This window comes from Heliangelus exortis, chromosome 22 (genome assembly GCF_036169615.1).
Source record: "Heliangelus exortis chromosome 22, bHelExo1.hap1, whole genome shotgun sequence".
Classification (NCBI taxonomy): Eukaryota; Metazoa; Chordata; class Aves; order Apodiformes; family Trochilidae; genus Heliangelus; species Heliangelus exortis.
The window spans coordinates 6,052,066-6,071,547 of NC_092443.1; the positions used below are offsets into that span (position 1 = coordinate 6,052,066).

The 19,482-nt window shown below is 37.1% G+C and overlaps 2 protein-coding genes across 17 annotated transcripts in view; one reads left to right on the top strand and one right to left on the bottom strand.

The window, feature by feature from the left end:
- Positions 1-19,482, bottom strand: part of RALGPS1 (Ral GEF with PH domain and SH3 binding motif 1) — a 68,608-nt gene that overhangs the window by 31,114 nt on the left and 18,012 nt on the right. The window lies entirely within an intron of this gene.
- ANGPTL2 (angiopoietin like 2) lies at positions 641-17,330 on the top strand. The gene is made up of 5 exons (XM_071766451.1): positions 641-1,173; positions 9,008-9,861; positions 14,864-15,057; positions 15,292-15,562; positions 15,680-17,330. The coding sequence occupies exons 2-5, from the start codon at positions 9,057-9,059 to the stop codon at positions 15,877-15,879; spliced, it is 1,470 nt and encodes a 489-aa protein (XP_071622552.1). The 5' UTR covers positions 641-1,173; positions 9,008-9,056; the 3' UTR covers positions 15,880-17,330.

The window sequence follows — 19,482 nt, forward strand, 5'->3', positions numbered from 1 at the left end:
AGTTTCATGAAAAATGGAGACTTTCAGTTTTAGTCTAAATCAAGCAGTCTTTATTTCTCTCTCATTCCTTATAAAGAGGACTGGTCAGTAAAAACAAGGAGAGATTACTTCAATGCCTATGAGGAAAAATACCCCTCGTCTCTCCATCGGCAAGCACGTCGTGGAAAGATCATTCAGCAGGAAGTAGCCCTGGTCCCCGACCCGACATTTTGGGGATGAATACTGTGCAGTTACACACGCTAAGATCCGATCTGATCTAAAAAACCCCAGCAAAGCCATATTCCTCAGAGCCTCCAGAAACTATTGCTGGCCTTACCGATTAAAGTTTTCGCACACAACAGAAAAAATGGCTTTAAACCGCGGATCCCCCCCCCCGTGGCGGGGCCGCAGAGCTAAGGCCGCGGTTGTTCCTCGGCCCCGCGTACTGGGAGCAGAGTCCGTAAGTGGCGGGGAGGCTACCGGGCCGGGCACTCCGGGCCACCCAGAGAGACACCCGACTCCCCCCCGGGTCCGCTCACCCCCTGCCCGCCCCCGGCACAGCGCTGCCCCCGCCCCGCCCCCCGCCCCGGGCTGGGTCGGCCCCGCTGCTGCCGGGGGCACCCGCGGGCGCCTGTCGCGGGTGGAGCCCCGGTGCTGGTGGGAGGAGGAAGCGGCTTATCCAACCAGAACTTGTCAGCTCGGTGCAGGCTTGTCTTTTTTTTTTTTTTTTTTTTCCTTTCTTTCTTTTTTTTTTCTTTCTTTCTTTTTTTTTTTTTTTTTTTTCTTCTTTTTTTCCCCCTACCAGGACCAGAGCCTGCCACAAAGAGGCTGAAGTTCAAGCGAGGCTGCGGCAGCCCCGGGCAGGAGGGGCTCCGGGGGCGGAACGCCGAGCCCTGCCCTGGCACCGGGAACGCCGGACCGGGCCTGGGCGGCAGCACGGCACGGGGCCAGGCTGTGATAAATCTCACAAAAAAAAAAATCCCGAGAGACCGAAGGGAGGACTCCGCAGATTCCCCCCGCTATCTCCGTGACCAGCCGGGCACACAAAGCTGCGGGTCCGCTGCGGGTTGCGGTCACCGATACAGCCCGGACACCCCCAGCTCAGCGGGATGTCACAGCCCCTAGGGACGGGCTGCCCTGAAAACCTGTGGTGAAAGCAGGCTGAGGACGGAAGAAAGAAGCCGAGGAGACAGGGTAAGAACGGATAGCACAGAAGGGACTGCGGTCGGAGCCCTCCCGTGTTCCCGGGGTGCGGGACTGACCCTGGCAGCCGGGCCTGTCAAAAGTGTGACTGCTGCTCAGCAGGGCAGAACCTGGTTCTGCCTCTGAAAAAACAATAAATGAAATTTAAATATATTTGTAAAGGTAGTTGAGATATTTAATGATGCCAGACGGTAAAAAGCCTTCCTGCCATTATTTTCAAATGTTTTTTTCATCTTAATTCTGCATGTAACTTTGGCCTTCTTACTTCAAGCTCACTGAAAAGGCATGGCTCTTTCAACAGACTTTCTAGGACATAGCAATTTCTATGGTAACTTCTCAAGGACTAACTGTACTAAAAGCTATCTCTGTTCAGCCTCTCACACTCACCTCTGTTCAAGGAGATAAAAAAGCTCCTGAAACTTTATCATAGTAGGCTCTATAAAATATTTGAATGATCTTGCAAAAAAAAAATAATTCAGAAACAAACCCAGCATTTATAAGTATCTTTGCTGAAGCATTTGCTATATGACCTAAACGTTATTTTTCATGGGCAAAATTAATAGTCTTTATTAAAATCAGAGTCTGTTGAAGGGCTATTACGCACAATGTGCACGTACACACTTGCACACACACAGTATGAACACTTTTTGGTAGTGATTGGATTAGGTGAAAATAAGGTGAGGCCGCTCCTAAGGGAAGTAACAACAAAAGCAGTGCTCTCTCTTAATAATTACATTCCACATCTATGACAGAATTTTGGTAAAGCACAAAGAACAATCCACAAACAACATGACAAAAATTCGTGGTAATCCAGAAAGAAAAATTGTACTTCTTGTAAATAAAAAAGCTATCTTTTGCCAAAAATGGGAAATAGTTACATGGCAACAAAAGATACAGAATCTTTTGAAGTTTCTTGCAGCACTTGACATTATTTCAAAACAAAAGTTCTCCAAGAGTTAATTAAGATAGCAATGCTTCAGAATGAGTTTTTCATCCATTTCCCTTGTAGAAGTATTTCCTTTCACCAATATTCACCAGAATTTTAAGTGCACAGAAAAGTATACAATACATTATAATAAAAGTATCTACAACAATGAATCAATTTCTGTCTTATAATGGAATTAAGTAACCAGTGGCAAAAAACAAAAAATCATTCCCCCTGTAAGTATGGAGTTAAAATTTTCAACTTAGTTTTACATCACATTTTCATAACTGAAACTGGATGCTTTAATGTGTCAGCTTTTCCCTATCCCCTATCATATTTACTTTAAAACTTCAAACAAAACTTTAAAGCTTTTCCTAATACATGTGACACACATGCTATTGTGCTGTATTTTCACTGTAAATTGCTGTCTCCTTTTACAAAAAACAAAACAAAAAAAGTATTAATTTTTTCACAGGTGCTCTTCCTCTAAAAATCAAACTCTGGGATTTAATTCTAGAAGAAAACCTCTAAGTCCCTCTTAAGAGCAAACATTAATAAATCACACAAAAGATTATGGCTGCCTGGAAAACTGCAAGAATGGATTAATATAATTCCATGCAAGACAAGGAGTAAGAAAAGTATATGAACTTTGAGAAAAAGAGGCAGGGAGTGAGAAAGCAGCTTCAGAAAATTCATTCTTATCTATGTTATCACAATGGTGTTATGAAATACAGATCATATTACTGGCCTGGTGCCTGGAACATGCCAGCTAACTGTAAGATGACAAACACTGACCATCAAAGGACTCTGCAGAAGCAAAAATTAATGTTTGTTAACATTAACAAAGAAAAACCAAAACAAAACCCTGTGATCTTTTTATAGTAGAATTTTACATTTTCAATACTCTTGCTCCGTTTGCTTTTACAAGCCAATTAAAATTTTTAACTGCAATCATCTAAAAACCTCTCTTAATATCAAAGACCATAGCATGAAAGAAACAGGGAAGCTTTTTTTGTTAGTTTTTCATGTTTCGTCTTTAGAATGAACAATTACCAAACTGTGTGAATTCACAATCAAATAAAATAGTTCTCTTTTCAAGAAATGCTGGAATAGATAACACGCTGCCTTTTGTGCCTTTTTTTGCCTTCATTTATACATCTAAGTACTTAAAGAAACTGCACAAAAGGTTCCATAGCAAGTAAGCAATGTAGGAAAAGCCAGACCAGCACACAGCAACTGATTAACCAGCAGAACTGAATTTTGTAACCCCAATCTAACCCAGCAAACCAACTCATCTGCATGTGGTGTATCACTGCTGCTTTGTTCTTCTCCATCAGAACAACTGGACTGGGAAATGTCAGAAAGTATCACTGTTGTGCAAGCAGTGTGTGTCTCATCCTTCTTATACATGTTTTTTCATCTATCTGGGTATTTCTGGAAGGTTCTGAAGTATCAGTTTAATTATGGTGTATTCAGTTCTGGCATGCTAGACCTGTGTACGTGCTGAAGGATTAAGCCTCTAGACTATTATCCTTTGAGTCAGGACAATTTACAAGGATGGGAATGAATTGGGAGTGTTGGACCTTGCCTATCCACTCTTTAATGAAATGAATTAGCAAAAAAAAAAAAAAAAAAAAAGACAAAAATATATACAGAAAATGCAGTGAAGTAATAAAAAGTAACCATCCAAATTGTGGAATTAACTCTCTAAGGAAGGTAATGGTCTGGAAGCCTTGTTAGGGTGCCAAGTGAAAATGACAGAAAATGGTAAATCTGTTGTATAAACAAAAGTTATCTGAAAGATATTATGATGACTTAAGTGGAGAATCCAACTTTGACAGGTTACTGAGCACTTCTGCTTAAGAAGGCATAAAGGAAACCTCTCTATTACTTTAAAAGAATATTTATCTTAACTTAGCCCTGAAACTAAAAACAATTCCTTAGCTGCCCATAAAAGCCTCTGAAACTCTTTTCTAACTTTTTGAAGTGAGAATTGCTGCTATCTTCATCATGTATCAGATTCTGATAGCTCCTCAAACCAAATTGGTACTGGTTTTAATTACATCATCTGCAGCAAATTCAACTATGCTGCAATTCAAATAGTTCTTGAAGTCCCCAGAAATCCCCATGTGTAACATCCTAGTTTTAGCACAGAAAATTGCCTTCTCTGTAAACCAATCTCATTTATATACCTCAGTGCATCACACTTTCACACCTACAATCCTCTGGCTCAATAGCAGTTTGCTATTTATGCAAAAACATGAGCAGCAGAAAAGTAATTCTGCTCCTTTCACCCGCTGGGCTCTCCTTCTCTGTCAGAGTAAACCGTGCCCATGCAATTTAAGATACAAAATTTCTATTCTTATGTGAAATCCAGGCGATTATTTCCAACATTTGTGTTAGTAAAGGTTTTCTACACAGGATCTACACAGATTATTTTGCGTTTCTATTTCTCAAAAATGCTACAACAGCAGTGATATCTTTCTTAAAAGTCAAAACATTTCCTCCCTGAACAGAGAAGTAATCCTAAGTAAAGCACAGGAGCATCCAGTGCTCAGCTACCATCCAGTGGTTTTCCTATGGCCCTAGCTTTTTTTTTTTTTTTTTTTTTTTTTTTTTTTCCCACAACACAGAAGAGTGTAGGTATAAAAACAACACATATAAACTACCAGAGACAAGATGCCAATCTCTCAGTGGTTAAACCCACAATGCAAAACCACTTTAGATCTAGACACAACAGTGTTGACAATATATACTCAGGCTCTCATAAATACCATAAGTTCCAGGGTAATACTGCAAATGTCTATTTTACCACCCAATAGAAACCAGCCATGGCATTGAAAAGCTACTTGATACCATTTTCAAAGAAGTTTAATGATACTTTACTATGTTACTGCAAGTCTTATTTTCCCTCTGATGGAAACATCTCTGTTCTCTTCTGTACACAAAAATCCCATGGATAGGTAAAATATCTCATAAAATCTGAAAGAGATAGTTTACCAATCTATTCTGTAAAAATGAGGTCCTCTGAAGCATAGCATCAGAACCAACAAACAAAAAATGTATATATATGTTTTTTTTTTTTTAAACAAAAAAAGGCAGTAGTGCTGACATTGCCACCTTTAATGGTTCCTTTTAAGGTAAGGTGATTTTAAGAAAAAGTGAACATTTGCCAAACAGTAATACTTTGCATGTAGAGATATTTTAACCTTTCTTATTTCAGGATAATGACAGTGATTAAAACATAGGATGTAAAGCACCTATATAATTTTAGATAAAATACTCAAATCTTGTTGAAATATTACATATCAATTTGAAAATAATAAGACTCAGAAAGCAATATATTTTGACTAACCAAAAGTTCCATATAAGCATGACAGAGTACAGCACAGAAAAGTGCAATCGAAGCAATGGTTAAGAAAAATTCTATTTACTTTTTCCCTTTAAAGGGCAGGAGAAAATAATAAAGTGCTGAAACATCTGATATTCTCTTTTTTTACCAGATCATGGGAACATCCTCATTTGGGCAAACAATGTATGAGCAAAGAAACCAACTTATTATTACATACTTCCAGTTATATACACAGATTGGCCAATATTTGGTATATAAACTGAAATCTTAACCAAAGCACATTCACTGGCTAGGAGCATGAAGGGGACTATGATTATAACCCACACAATGCTGCTGCTGCAAGTTTTCAGACAGATGGATGCCATTTACAATGGCAAAAGACAAATAGAAAAAAAAATATTATTTTGCCTGAATAAAGTAATATATACTGCCAAGTGGGGTAAATTGGTTCAAGGTACATCTGCAGTAGGGCAAGCTTGTCCTGACTCTACTCCCATGAAAAATGTTTTTATCAGTACACAAGACTTGAACAGCCAGAATCTAGAAATGAAATTACTTCATTACTTCCATACTTCTTCTAATGAGAAGTTCTATTTCATTTTTCATTAAAAAGACACATCTTTCTTGCTAAGTTTCCTTCTTTTACTTTTCCCATTTTTGTTTTTATACTTGCTTATTGTAGTAGCTTTGTCACTGTGCATGAGGATAAAAGACTTGCTGTTCTTCAGCAATTAAGAAATTTTTCACCAAACCTGCAAGCATGCTTTTATATAATATAATTTTGTGTCGTGGTACAATTGGAAAGTCTACAGCAAAGTGGAATTTTGCAGTGGTGCCAAATATGGCCCAAGTAATACAGTTCTCTCCTGGTCCACTGCAGCAGACCTTCTGGGGGAGTGAGAGAGGAAGAGGGGGCTGAACCAAAGAGACAGGAAGAGCAGTGACCAGCAAGCAACAGCACTGGTTAAGTACAAAGAGCAATTACTTGGCAAATGTGCATCAGAAGAAAACTGTAATCTAGTGTGCTAGACATCAAATAAAAATGTTCCTTTCCCATGGGAAGGCATTCTGATGCCCAAGAATCTTATGTTCCCCCACTCAAAAAGAAAAACAGACATTAAAAATCATTAAAGTACTCCTTAGAATTGTTTCTCTGCTGTCTTTCCCTACTTTCTCCAGTAAGTTTTGGTTATGAGCTTCATTTGAATCGAACTGGAAATGAGAAGAAATGCCATTTATATTTTCTAGCTCACCAAATAGGCCTCATTCTCAACACTTTTTATTTTTTAAATTTACTTTAAATCTGAACAATTACAGACAAATAAGACTTAAGAGATCACTTTGTAACAGGATCTGCAGGCAGAAGGTCATCTAAAGATAGTATGGTTATTGCTTCTATTTGTACAGGAGCCTTCTCTTACCACTGTATTTTTCCTTTTAATGTTTTTTCTTCTGAGAAGAAAACCTTAGAAAAGGTAACATACAGGCAAGGTGAAGAAAGAAAAGCATTTCAGCACAATCTAATCATGCTGGAGTCATTCACTGATGGCTTACCTTCTATGAACATTGGTCAAACCCAGGAACACTGGAACAGGCTTTCCTACAGAGGTGGTCTATGCTCCAATCTTAAAGAGGCATTTGGACAACACCCTTAATTCCATGCTCTGACATGGCCAGCCCTGAATTGTTGACAGGCAGTTGGATTAGATGATTAGATGATTGCTGTAGGTCCCTTCCAACTGAAGGTGTCTATTCTGAAAGATGTTTGACCTGATAACGTTAAGATGAGGCTGATGAACTACATTACATTGTTTTCTTCCTTAAAAAATAGAGAAAAATCTAACCATTTCTCCAGCCTAGGAAAGAATGTGTACCCCAGCTCCTGTGCTCAGGTAAAGATGAGATGCTGTGACAAAGACACAAGTGAACTTTGAGGAAAAAATTTCTTCTTAGTGGTCATAATAACTAGCAATTTTTGAGGGAGGAAAAAAAGATGTTTCAATTCAAATAGTAAAATAAAGCCCATTTTACACCTATATGCAAAAGAAATTTGCAAAAACAGTCCATTTGTGCAGAAATAAGAGGTCTGGAAAACTGGCAGGGTTTCCAAGTGTGACCTGCTGTGCAAATGCTGATTATTCAAGTTGAAGCTGTCTGGGGTGAGTTTATGTTCCCTGTTTTCAGGAGCTCTAAATAACATTCCTTTACCAACAGAAACCGTGTCAAAATCCAAACTCTTATCTGACAAGTTTTCAGCATAAGTTCTTTAAAGCACAATTCCTTTCCATTTGCAAAATGAAAATGAGCTTTATTCTCAAGAAGTAATTGAGGGCAAAAATGTACATCTAAAAACTTTTATAACGATCAAGTCCTGGTCGCTTTTGTTTGAATCACTTACAGAAGCATTTAGAGAAACTCCTGTGGTTAATTTCAGAACAACAGAAAAATGTATATGAATGACAACTAAATCTCTTCTTAGTATGAATAATTATTATGCATACATACTCATAAAAAATGCTTAAAAGTCACCAGCTGTGTAGAATTGTAAAATGATTCTGATGGGATGGGATGTCACCTTGGTTTTATAGAGCAAGGCTAATTTCAACATTAGATCAGGCTGCTTAGAGCCTTGCCTAAATCAAAACTTTACCTATTTCCAGCCATGGAGGTTCCACTATCCCTTTGGGTGACTGCTTCAGTCCTTACTCACTCTCACTATGAAATTCTTTTTTTCTAGAACCCAAAATGAATTCTTCCTGTGCCAATTTGTATCCACTGACCATTATGCTTTCACTGTTCACTTCTCTACAAAGACTCTTTAAGTAGCTGAAGATAGGAGTAAGATGTCTCCTCCTTCCCCTTCTCTTCTGGATGCTAAACAAATGTAGCTGCTCCTCATGCATCATGTCTGCCAGCCTCTGGCTATCCATGTTGGCTACACTCAGCTGGACTCATTCCAGTTTCCCACAGCTGTTACTATCATCATTTAATAATTTTATTGTGCTAAAGATGACGAAGCACAGTGACAGTTATTTAAATACTGAAAGGTCATTCCATGTGAAATGATATATTTCATCTAAGCAAGCTGTATCTCCTGCAATATACATGCAGGTCTAAAATACTGCAGTTGAGCTATTTGATATTTTTAGAATGTTTAACAGCACATATTAGCTTACATTCTGTTTACATTTAGAGGTTATATTTGTAACTGTAAGAAATGAAAATGTAGTTCACACTTAAATCAAAACTTTTGTGTTACTTATCTGGAAGAAAGGACCCTTCCAGGTATTTACTAAGTTTCTCGTGGTTCTTGACAGGGTTCAGATAAACCAGGAACTATAGTTCTGGTGAGAGAATGATACAGCTATTCCCAGTGATGCCCCCTTTAGGCAACATAAAAGTTCATGCTGGACAAAAAAATACCTCCTTTGTATATAGACATGTTAATTAATATTAAATATTTTATAAAGTTTTAGAATAGATTGTTCTTTATAAGCTTGCACTGATTTCCTATTTGTTATTTATTGTTAAAATTTATTTTAAAACAGATACTAAAAAGTTCTTTGCAGAAGAATACTTGACCAGAACTAGAGGATCATGATGACGAGATTCATCTGTTTACTGCTAATAGCTGTTATGGGAGCTACTGCAAGCAAAACAGAGGAATTGGAAGCCAATGATGAGGAAGCAGAACAAGAATTCATTTATACAAACAGATACAAGCGTTCCAGTGACACCCAGGATAAATGCACTTACACCTTTATTGTACCTCAGCAGAGAGTAACAGGTGCTATTTGTGTTAATTCTAAGGAGCCTGAAGTTCTACTCGAAAACAGGGTAAATAAACAAGAATTACAGTTACTTAACAATGAACTTATTAAACAAAAGAGACAAATAGAAACTCTCCAGCAACTGGTAGAGGTGGATGGTGGGATTGTTAATGAGGTTAAACTCCTAAGAAAAGAGAGCAGAAATATGAATTCTCGTGTCACGCAACTCTATATGCAGCTACTACATGAAATTATCCGAAAACGTGATAATGCCTTAGAACTTTCTCAACTTGAGAATAAGATTTTGAACCAAACTGCAGATATGTTGCAGCTTGCAAACAAATACAAGGACTTAGAGCACAAGTACCAACATTTGATGTCAATTGCCAATAATCAGTCAATAATAATTGCCCAACTGGAAGAACATTGTCAAAGAATGCCATCCATAAAGCCACTGCCACAAACTCCACAGCCACCAAATAAACCATACCAGCCTCCTACTTACAATCGTATTATTAACCAGATATCTACTAATGAGATTCAGAGTGATCAGAACTTAAAGGCTTTGCCACCTACCCTACCAACCATGCCTGCAGGTACTAGTATTCCAACTTCAACTGATAAACCATCTGGTAAGTAATATTATTGATACGTATACATTATTTTTTACTAATTTGCAGAGGACAACATTTTAATTCATAAAAAATACAGACAATTTATTTCTTTAGCAAAATAAATGCAAATTAATTATTTTGAACTGAGATTTCTTAGATCTGATGTCTGTGTATCTCTCTTGTGTATTTTCTATATTCATGTAGTAGTTCAAGCACAGAAAGAAAGCAAAAAAAAAAATTAATTAGAGACACTAGCCTTACAGATATTCTCAAATTACTTTGCCAAGACAAACCCACCATTTATATGAGATGAGCAAGATAAAGGAACTGCAGAAAAATCTTATTAATCAATCAGTCATCTAAATTTTACTCACTTTTTCCCAAGACCAAACTGCTATGATTTGTTACATCTGAAGGGGTTTGATGCTTTTTGTGTAAGCATTTATGAGGGTTTTACAGGTTCCTTGATCTATCATGTGATAATTTTTGTACTTGTGTAACTCAAAAAGGAGTGTGTATCTGGGCTGCACCTCACACAGGGCTCATGTTCTCTAAGACAGGAGCAAAGGGAAGCAAGTGTTGGAATAGCCAGAGATATTACACATCCTTCATTAGGAGTCTTAGAATTTCTGCCACAAGATTAGAGGCATCTAAAATCACATTAGAGATCAACTGATCTACATGATAAAGAAGATAGGGGAGCCAGAGAGATCTGAAACTTAGACCTGAATGACAGTAAGGCACATGAACTGCACTCTGACTATTTTTCAAGGCCATTTGCAACATATTCCAAATGACATCATCAAACTCTTTAGAATTAGCAAACAATGCAACTGCCACATCAAAACCAACCAACCCAACCCAAGCCAAACCCACTTATTTGTTGTGGAAATATTCACAATGAAAGAAAGCAGCTGTTTCAGTCTTAAACACGTTCTCTAACATCCTTTGCTACAAAAAGCACTTATTTCACAATATTGCTGAACAGGAGCTGAAGCCATCACACAGCAGAACAGAATAGTACATGTGCACTGTACTTTTGTTGATCTATTCAGTTAGAGCATTTTTCTTTTTTGCAACGTAAAGCATTGACTCATGACCAACTTGCATCCCTGTGTAACTCCTAAATCCTCATCCAAGGAAATGCTACTTATGCAGCTTTTTTTCATGTTCACCTCCAGAGGTCCTTTCCAAAGTCCATGATTCCAGGATAAGATTTGATTACTACTACTTCTCCCTTCTTATCAGAAATTTCACATTTCTTCTGCAGAAATCCATTCTAATATTAATTTCTCTCATTTGAATTAGTTTTATTTGTTCAACCAACTTTCCAACAACTGAAGTTAAGCTATTTAACCTTTCATTTCCAAGGTACCCTCCTCCCCTCTCCCCACATTTCTTTATGTGCAAGGAATGAAAGGAAATGGCATTTAATACTTCTTCCTCATCCTTCTGAATGTTCTTCACTCAGAAAGCAGATTGCAACAAAATCTCTCCCCACAATTAAGGACATAAATGATGCTTCAGCCAGGTGTCTGGAATGAATTAGGAAAAGCCCACAAAAACACCCATCTCCCACCCAGCCATGCTCACAACCAACAACCCAAAACAAAACCAAAACCTAAAGCCTACCACAGCTGCCCAGTAGCTGGAAAAAAATCCACCTATATTTTAATCTAATTCTTACAGTACTCAGTCTTGAGTTCTCAACCTTTGTGAAAGCTCCTGGATCATCTGATCATAGTCAACCTGTGCAATGCTAACTGAAGCAAAATGGAACAAAAATACTAAATGCCTTCTCAGTTTAATCTGTTGATAGCTCTCCTTCCTCACAAAGGCAAATATTTTTGCTTGATTAAAGATTTACTGCAGTTTTACTATCATAGCTTTACTATTATAGCTTTACTTCATTTTGTACATTATGTCCATGCTATTGTTATTTTGTTGAACACAAACAAACAAACCCCATGAACAACCAGCCATACCTAATACTTTGAACTAGCCTTCTCATTCATCTACTTTTACCTTTCTTCATGCTTTGAAAGCCACTGGAAGGGTCATGATTTAGCTAGGTCACTTTCTTACAGTCTTCCCTACCCACTATCTGCAATCATTGCAGTGTCCTTAGAGACCCTTTAACAATCTTTTAAACTGCTTGGACAAACTGCCTAAAGCATTTTCTGTGCATGCTCTCTGAATCTACTCAAGTCTGTTACATTCAAGTTTATTTGCTTTGCTTTTCACTTTCCTTTCTTAAGAACTGTGGCATCCATTACTGCACGATTGAGACCACCTATGCTGCTTTCTATTTCACATATTCAGTCAGTTCCTCCCTACTTACTGGGTACAAATGCAATACAGAGAAATAATAATTTAAAAAAGTGATATTATAGGTATCCATGAAAAACATATACCTAAAAAATTCCAAAAACTTGCTATTTATTTATTTGTTACCAACAGATAGTTGGAAGTTGGTTAACTTCCAATATTTGAAGGGGGGGCTACAAGAAACCTGGGATAGGGCTTTTTACATGGGTGTGTAGAGGAAGTACAAGGGGAAATGGTTTAAAACTTGCAGAGGGGAGATTGAGGTTGAACATTAGGAAGGAATTCTTTAATTTGAGGATGGTGAGACACTGGAACAGGTTGCCTAAGGAGTTATGGCTGCCCCTTGGAAGCACTCAAGGCCAGGTTGGGGCCTTGTGTAACCTGGTCTAATGGAAGGTGTCCCTACCCATGCAGGGGGCTTTGAACTAGCTGATCTTTAAGGTCCTTTCCAACACTAGCCATGCTTGCATTCTATAGCAAGAATATAGGAAAAAATAACTCACTGAAATAAGTAGGCAACAAGTGTCAAAAAAAGTTCTCTTCAAGGATTACTGTCATGCTTTGATCCATGCATTTCCCTAGAAAGTCTTCTTTTATGAGGCATAAAAAAACACCTCAGTGTTCCTTGTTGCTGGTTCATCACTAAAATAAAGGAAAAGGTTAAAAAAAAACCAACAAAATTTGATATTGATTCTGCATAGAATTGCTTGATATGTTATCCACAAATCATTTACTTCAAATTCCTATTTGTGCATTTTTGTTTCCCATTCATGCCCATAAGAACAAGTTGGGTAAATTTAATTCTGTCTGCAAAATATTAAACATGTACACAACACTGAAATTCTACAGAAAAATAATAATCAAAAATATCAGTAAATAAGTCACCTAGTGTCAAAACCAGGTATTGTTCAACATAACTACAGCTGTGGTTTAGTCTTTTCTACTAGGGAAAATATGAATTTCAAGTAATATTTCTGTAGTCCTATTAGGAATATTGCTCCTTAGACTTACTTGAAAGAGTTAAATGCCTAATTGAAGATTTCAGAATGAAATGGTGTTCTGTGACAACAACAACTCCTTTCTTGGAGTTCACACCCAGAGATTTGGGGTGGGGTGTAGAGCTATGACACACCAAAGCCCAACAGTTTTGCATTAATTAATGATTAACAACCACAAGCTTCAATATGCTAATGAAAAAAGCAGATGTGGTTTATCTACAATGACAGGGTTTTAGTTTATAACACCAAAAAGTTTAGCCCATGGAGTCCAGTAATTCAAACAGATCTGAAACAATTCTCTACAGTGTAGAATTCTACATACAATAGGACAATATATTATGTGAAGCACTGCTACATTTTAGGTAAAAAACAGATTTACATGAATAGCTTATCTCAAACTGAAATATTGGTAGAGAAGTTTATGTTAGTATCTAAAAAAAAAAAAAATAAAATCACCTGTCCTGGAAAAGTAGTATCAAACTCTTCTATGAAGTATTTACAACAGCTTATCTTCACCTTCGAGCACTTTCAGAGAAAAGAATCACAAGCAACAGAGCATTGCAGAGAAAGAAACTGCAAATCTTACATTGTATACTACTGTATATTTATGTCTATGAAGACAAGATCAAAGATCTGCATTTGATTATTTTAGGACTGTTTTCCTTTATATGTCACAGAATACTGCATCTACATCTAAACTGCCAGAAATCTAAAAAAAAAAAAAAAAAAAAAAAAAAAGAAACCCAGCCCTGCAAGACACTGAGGTTGCTTCTGTAAAACATGTATTACTAGTTTACTGAGTACAAAAGTAGAAATACTATTACCAGTGTTGGACAGTGAATGACAACTTGTTGACCTTACTCTCCCAGTTACACAACATGAGGACAGCAGCACAGCAGCTGGGGGAGTCAATCTGGTACCAACACAGGCTCCTGGTTCATTTAAATCTGTTTCTCAGAACTATTAAAATTAAATCTCACTATCTTTCCACTGGAGAAAATGTCTTTAGAACTTATGAATGAAAGACACTTTCAAAAAGAGTACGCTTTTTATGGAATGAACTAAATTCAAGGAAAAAAAAGCATTCTCCTTCTGAAAACAGAATGTTATTTGCAATTTCTGTGAGCATGAAGTATTTTAAAAGCCTTCTCATTCATGTACAATTTTGCTCCCTATGTAACTGGGCACTCAAAGTTACAAATCTGAATTTCTATTTTGTGTTATCATTTCTTAATGTGACAACAGTAACACCTGTATTCTTAATTTATGTTGCCAATTCCATAGGTCATGTCTGTGCCAACAACATTTTTGGAGATCTAGAATACTGAATTGCTCAAAGACAAACATGAAGCTGAACTTCACATTGTTTTTCTAATATTATTAACACTAATCTATGAAGTCATTCATATTATGTTTCTTTAAAGGTATATATAATATGTATTAAGTGCAGTTGCCTGAAGTATTTTTTTTTTAAAATCTACCTTTAGTAATTTATTGTGAAATGTTCCAGAAATCAAGTTACAAGAGATTAATTTGTCTAACAACACTTAGGAAACACCGTATCTTCAATACACAGTGAAAGAAAACCCCCAACACTACTCAGCAGAAGCAAATCTACTGCAAAAAGCTACCAATTCATATACTGCCCTTCATTAAAGAGGAACTGAACTGCATCTTTGTTTTGACCCTGACAGGTCCCTGGAGAGACTGTCTACAAGCATTAGAAGATGGCCATGATACAAGCTCCATCTACCTTGTAAAACCAGAAAACACAAACCGGCTCATGCAGGTCTGGTGTGACCAACGTCACGACCCTGGTGGCTGGACAGTTATCCAGAGACGGCTGGATGGGTCTGTCAACTTTTTCAGGAACTGGGAGACATACAAGGTTAGGACAAGTGAGCAGTTTGATGTTTTCTACCCTCAAAAAATTATTGGTAAAGTTAACTTAGGGGGTGATTTGGCCAAGAGCTTACTTTAAAAGGAACTTGTGTGTTTACCCTTCCAGAAGAGGAAGTCTCTGTGAATAAGTTACTATGGTTTTCTACTTAAGAATACACTCAGATTTACCACTAAAACTAAGATGCATAATATTAACATGCTTCTCCTGCTTAATTTACAGCAAGGATTTGGTAATATAGATGGAGAATATTGGCTCGGATTAGAAAATATTTATTGGTTAACAAATCAAGGCAACTACAAACTGCTCATAACAATGGAAGACTGGTCAGGTCGAAAAGTATTTGCTGAGTATGCTAGCTTCAGAGTGGAGCCAGAAAGTGAGTATTACAAGTTGAGACTGGGACGCTACAATGGCAATGCAGGAGATTCCTTCACTTGGCACAATGGTAAACAATTCACCACGCTGGACCGGGACCACGATGTATACACAGGTACAAGGCCCCTTTCAGTTACTTTGCTTTTTTTGCCCTCCTCCCTAGCCCCCAAATAATAATTTTGTGTATATCTTGCTGGCTTGCTGTTAAGATTTGTTACACTTTCTTTGGCAGGTAACTGTGCTCATTACCAGAAGGGAGGATGGTGGTACAATGCATGTGCTCATTCAAATCTTAATGGGGTTTGGTACCGTGGAGGACACTACCGCAGCCGCTACCAAGATGGTGTTTACTGGGCTGAATTCCGGGGGGGATCCTATTCACTAAAGAAAGTTGTTATGATGATAAGACCTAACCCAAACACATTCCATTGAAATAATTCTTCCTTAGTTTAGTTTCTTGTTCTAAAAATCATGTAAAGCTATGATATTGTTACCGGGAATCATCTTCTCAGAAATGAGGAATGTAAGATATTGTATATTTACTGCTAAGATGTGAGGGCCTGCATAGTGTATTTTCAAAAAATCATTCCAGGAGAGAGAGAAAAAAAAAGAAAAAAAAAGGAACTGAAATGACATAATACTCAGAACACCTCAGTACTAAAAGTAGTTGTATGAAGCCTTTATAACTGGCAGTTTAGATGGACTGTAGATAAACTTTCTGGTTTTTATTCCCTGTAAATTAAGTTTGAATGGTAAAAATACTGCCACTACATTTAAATATTTTTGTATGTTATTTTATGTATAAATATTCTCAAATACAGGAAATATTACAAACTGTACAGCAAAAGTTTTATTATTATTATTATGAGCAATAATTTGACACAGGAAAACATATCCTTTGAACTGTGTAGCTGGTATATGTACATTAGTGTGATTATTCTAATTTAATCTTTGTTGACTGCCATGAATTAAGTTAACACAATATAATTTGATTTCAGCAGATAGTGAAACCATTACTGTCATGATAAATCGAGTCTTTCCCCTTTACTTTGAGCATTTTAATAATCTGCTCCTATAAATTAGAATTCACATTCGATTCAAATATTTTTAGATTAAAAACACTAATGATTTTTCTTACAAAAATTAACTATGTACCTGCATATGGAAATTCATCCAGATTTACAACAGATGTGCTGTATAGCCAACAAGGTTATAGTTCACAATTCTCTCAGTATTTTGTACCTGATTTCAGTCATAACCTGCTGCGTAGCCTCTAATCAGAACTGGCTGGATATAAATTAAAGGGATTATCCAAATTTGCAGGCAAATGATGGATACAGATACATAAGCTATTTACTATCCTTAGCCAGTAGATGAAAATTATGTAAAGATGTTACTTGTAGCCAGGAGAAGTTATATTTACCATATTTCACAATTATAACATAGTACTGTCAAATTATTAAATAGATTTACTTATCTGTATTTAGAGGTCAGTCACAACTATGAAATACTGACTAGGATAATTCCAATGTTATTCTGAAGTAAGTTTCTAGAACAGATTTTTTAATACCCACTTCAAAACAGCAATTACTATGAAAAATAAAGTTAAAGAACGCATAAAAGAGGCAGAACAAAAGCCTCCAGAACTTAGTTTTATTTTTCAGTAAGCCCTTAACATCCTTGGTGTGCGTCTGTGTGCGTGTACCTGCATATTTTTCCCTTATTACCTCACCACTTCTTTACAACAGTATGATGTGCATTAAACTGATGTGTCATGTAGCATGTGTTGTATATAACTGAAAGTACGGGGTTTAATATATTAGATTAGTCCTGTAATATTGTAATCTTTTAATAAAGCAATAAATGTTATTTTGATATGTTCAGATTTGATGCTGTTTTAGTTCAGATTACTCATAGAAAAGAACTGATAATTACTTAATTTCACACCACTCTGCCTCATGACTCAAATCACCTCTGATACACAACTACTGTTAACATGTCTGAAGTGTATAAATGTTGGAACATCCAAACCAAAGCGATTTTCAGCTGAGAAAAATGCTGATTTTCCACACATCCCAAGGAGCAAGAACTTTTTGTAAGTTACATTTCCACTATTCACGTTTTATCTTCCACTGGTTTATCTGTTGGACTCTGGTAAGTTTCAGGTAAGAAATACTAAATGCATCCACTGGCTCTACAGCCTGTCCCTAGTACTCTACCAGTTAGGACTGTAGCATTAAGGCAGTAAAATTCCTGCTGAAATCCACAACTAACCACTAGTTTTGTCAGAAAAAAAGCACTTAGAAGAGTCACTTAGGAGTTCTCTATCATGTGTGCTGTGTATGCACATCCAACTTACTATATGTCTATAAACACTTCCTGAAAACAACATCCTTAGGTCATGTACATACTTCACCTTCTTCTTGTGGTCCTTTGGCAACATGCTACCCCAGCACATCCAGGGAGTGCACAACACATAACACACAGACTAAGATAAAGGTGCAGAAAACCAAGCAATACACTGGTCATATATGCACTAGTTTGGAAGATCTTCATGCTACTGGTAACAAACCACTCTGTCACATTTCTGTACTTCATGCAACTTCAAGCTTGTCTGGGTGAAGGAATGAGGTACACCTTAATACTTCGTATATACCTTATACCTTAATAGGAGAACTTAAGGTATACCTTGTGCAGATCTCAACAATGGGGAATTCACTGTTTTTCTGTATCACATGTGGGTACAGATACATCTCCATAGCATACACTCATGACAGGGTTTAAACCTATGTCCAGGCTGAGAGTCTTTAATTAAAATAAACCTATTTAACTTTTCTACCTAAAAGGCTTTTAACCTTTTTTAACTCTGTCAGACTGCCCCATGTGAAATGAAAAATGGTATCCCATAACTGTCTTGCAGTGAGAGACAAGAGCTGCCACAGCACAAAACAGGGGCCCTATGAAGTCAGCAAATCTGCTGTGACCTTGATACTCTCTTTCAGAGACTCTTTCACTCTCTTTCAGTGTTTAAGTTCACTATTTACTCCTAACATAGGTGTATTATTCTACGTGTTCATTTACTCAAACAGATTAAAGGTTTTCCACACCTAATACTTTCTCCTCTAAGTTAAAGATATTTATTCACTGAAACAAGTTCCCTTGGAATATTCTCTTTTGATAAGCTACACATGACTTCAAACCAGAAATTATTGTCAAACAAGTTTCAATAACTCATACTAATTTTTCAACACATTTTTTCAGGTACAGCCATAGGGATGGCCATCAAATTTATTAAATAAGATACATTTTACATAAGCAGTGCTGACTGCTAACCAGAGGAATTTGTGCTGGGACTCATGCTGTTCAACATATTCATAAGTGACCTGAAAATGAGAGTGAACAATGGAGCAAAAATCTGCTGATGATACTAACTAACTGAGGGAAGCAAAGAGAAGGGCTGAGTGAGAGGAACTGCAGAAGGATTTATGAGACAGACTGCCTTGACAATTAGAAGATGAAAAAATCTACAGACGGAGATATATGCAGAGGTTAAAAAAAAAAAGTACTGACTTTCCATATAAAACAAAAAGAGCAAACAACTGCCAATAAAAGCAAGACCTTGATATGACAATAAACAGCTCCTAGAAACAACCTGCTTTTTTGATTGCTAATAAGCTTTGAACTAATTATTAAGCAGAACACAAAGACTTCCTGAAGTCACTGTATATATCTAGCATGCACTTTTATCTTGAATTTTGTGTGCAGTCCACGTGCACTCTCTTCTGTTACAGCCGCACAAGGCATGATGAAGCAATCCAAGGACTCTTCCTTTTGAAAAAGAAGTAACTGAAAACTTGGTGGGAGAAAATTGAGATAATGACTGAAATTCATATTGTCAGGAGTAGCTTCAAGAAGATGCACAAAGAACAAGGTAGGGTTTATCTAGTGAAGGTAGAAAATGCCATGTTCAAATCAAGAAAAAGAGCTCGGTACTGGAGAGAGCTGAGGAAATCCTTCCCAGCTGGGTGCTGTGGA

Coding starts and splice junctions, on each gene's coding strand:
- ANGPTL2 (XM_071766451.1), top strand. CDS start 9,057: ATGATGACGAGATTCATCTGTTTACTGCTAATAGCTGTTATGGGAGCT. Junction 9,862..14,863: donor TTCAACTGATAAACCATCTG/GTAAGTAATATT, acceptor TGACCCTGACAG/GTCCCTGGAGAGACTGTCTA. Junction 15,563..15,679: donor GGACCACGATGTATACACAG/GTACAAGGCCCC, acceptor TTTCTTTGGCAG/GTAACTGTGCTCATTACCAG.